This window comes from Phytophthora parasitica (genome assembly GCF_000247585.1).
Source record: "Phytophthora parasitica INRA-310 unplaced genomic scaffold supercont2.4, whole genome shotgun sequence".
Classification (NCBI taxonomy): domain Eukaryota; phylum Oomycota; class Peronosporomycetes; order Peronosporales; family Peronosporaceae; genus Phytophthora; species Phytophthora nicotianae.
In genome coordinates, this window is record NW_008648990.1 from 2,275,277 (window position 1) to 2,277,615 (window position 2,339).

The 2,339-nt window shown below is 51.0% G+C and overlaps 1 protein-coding gene across 1 annotated transcript; it reads left to right on the forward strand.

Moving 5' to 3' along the window:
- Positions 1-1,315: 1,315 nt before the first annotated feature.
- On the forward strand, positions 1,316-2,099 carry PPTG_03614 (hypothetical protein; the record flags this gene model as incomplete). The annotated part of the gene is made up of 2 exons (XM_008896290.1): positions 1,316-1,468; positions 1,644-2,099. The coding sequence occupies 2 exons, from the start codon at positions 1,316-1,318 to the stop codon at positions 2,097-2,099; spliced, it is 609 nt and encodes a 202-aa protein (XP_008894538.1).
- Positions 2,100-2,339: the final 240 nt, after the last annotated feature.

The window sequence follows — 2,339 nt, forward strand, 5'->3', positions numbered from 1 at the left end:
CATCCACTGTAATCTACCTTGCAATCAGCAGTACAGCCATAAAGTCGACGGTACCCTCGTAGTGGTACAGCTCAAGATAGTGATTCCTCCGGAGAGTAATGAAAATGGTTTCCCTTCAATATCTCTACAAAAAGAATTTTGTCAGAAATTACTTTTTGGCCGAGCGCCGTAGGTTATGTATGAATTTTCTCATGTGCGCAGAACTTGCTGGAAATGGTCGGCCAATCGTAAATAAATTCAGTCAATCAGTGGGCTCCATTTATTATTAAACAATCACATCTCTTCTATCTTTTGAAATTTGTCCAATAATCTGTCCGAAAAAAAGCTTGTTTTAGTATGACGGACAGACAGGTTGCTGTAATAGTAGTTCAAGGCTAGCCAAGCGCCGCCGGTTCGCGGCGGCGGTTGTGTGGTTTATTGGAGAAGAGATGGTCGCATCCCCATGTAGTTCTTGTTGCCATGTGCTTTAAGTCCTACCCCTGTACTTTTGATGTTGTGGGTACGGTCGTGGCCCCCGAATACGACGGTGTGTTGTGTACTCGAACTACTCTACACTCCGTAATCTCACGCGGTTCGGTGGCATTTCGTCGATGCACATTTCAGTTATTCCGTACTACACCTTCGTGTCCATGCGCTTGAGTTGTTCATGCACTCCTGTGTTCATTCCTCGTCCCGCGAACAGCGGATCCGTGGTTGCCCATCCTTTTCGTGGTGCCGTGATGTTCAGTGGTTATGTGCTCTCCCTTGGTTTCACGCTCTTCCGTAGTACGATTTCCCTTGGTTGTTGCTTATGATTTAGTGTTTGTATTCCTTTCCATGGCTTCCATACTATTCGTGGTACATGGTCTTCAGTGGATCATGATCTGCCGAGGCCCGTGCCCTCTGTCGTACGTGTCCTTGTCGCTGCATACTCATTCCTGGACCGTGTTTTTTTAAATGAAATTTCGTGGCTGTCATTGATTCAGTCCTCTTCCGTGGACATGTTCCTCCGATGGCCTTTACACTCGTTGGCTTCCGTGGTTCCACGCGCTTTGTTGGTGTGGTTTCGTTGTCCATTCTCTGTGGTATCGTGCTCCAACATTGTGTATTCGTTTGTGCGTTGCAGTCTCTCCTCGTCCCATTCCCTTTTGTCGTCGGTGTACTCATCCCTCTAGCCTTTTCCGTGCTTCCGTGGAATGATACTCTTTCTTGCTCGATGCTCTCTCGTGTTCTACCATCCACAACTGTCAAACTAACCTCTTCGCCACGTTCTGACCGCACTGACCGTACTAACCGCCTTTGTATCGGCACATTTAACGTCCAGTCATTGGGCTCCATGCTTAAGCAGTTCGAGACACTACCACAAGACATGCAGCGCAACAAGACTGACGTTCTAGGCCTCCAAGAGACCAAGCTTTATACGCTAGGACGCTACGAGATTGGAGACTACACCCTCCTAACCCTGACAGCCGCTTCCAAGATGTACGGAGTAGGCTTCGCCGTCTCCCCCCGAGGGGCCCCGTATCTAGAAAAGTTCTGGGCACACAGCGACCGCCTCGACGTCTTACAGATACATCTTCCCCAAACAGGACGCGTAAATGTCGTCACAGCCTACGCGCCACACAGCGGACGAACACTAACCGAAGTTGACACTGTCTATGCAGATCTCAGCACAATTCAACAGGCGGCACATCACATTTACCACCAGTGACTTCAACGCCAAGCTCGGGAACCGCGTTACGGGGGAAACCTTTCTCGGGGTTCACGCTCGAGGACGCCGTAACAGGAACGGCCGCGCCCTGGCGGCTTTCTGGGACGCCTTTCAGTTTTTTGCAGCGAACACGGCCTTCAAAAAACGAGCAAGGAACAAAACGACCTGGACACAACGTCGTAAGGAGCACATCGTCTACAATCAAATTGACTACGTTCTCTGCCCCCAGAATTGCCGCCGATTCTGCCAAGATGCTCAATCCTGGGGCGGAACGCTAACCGCCTCCGACCACAAGCTCGTAACGGCAGATTTTTTTCCTTCGCAACCCGGGCCGCCTCCGATACCGAGCACGCCCAACACGACAAGGCCACCTACAGCTCGACCGCAACCAACTCATTCACGACGATGACACACGGTCAGCCTACTCTGCAGTTCTCAAACGACATCTTCCGGCTACCGATGACGACGATGACACGGCTATCTCGGATCAATGGAATGGCACGCTTCAACGAGTACAGGTCGCAGCAACTGAGACCATAGGCTACACAACTTCAGACCCCCGTCGCGCACGCAGATACAACGATGCTGTGCTCGCGGAGCTGTCGGAACAGCAGCGCACGCTGTGGCTCCAAATTTGCAACGACCGGTC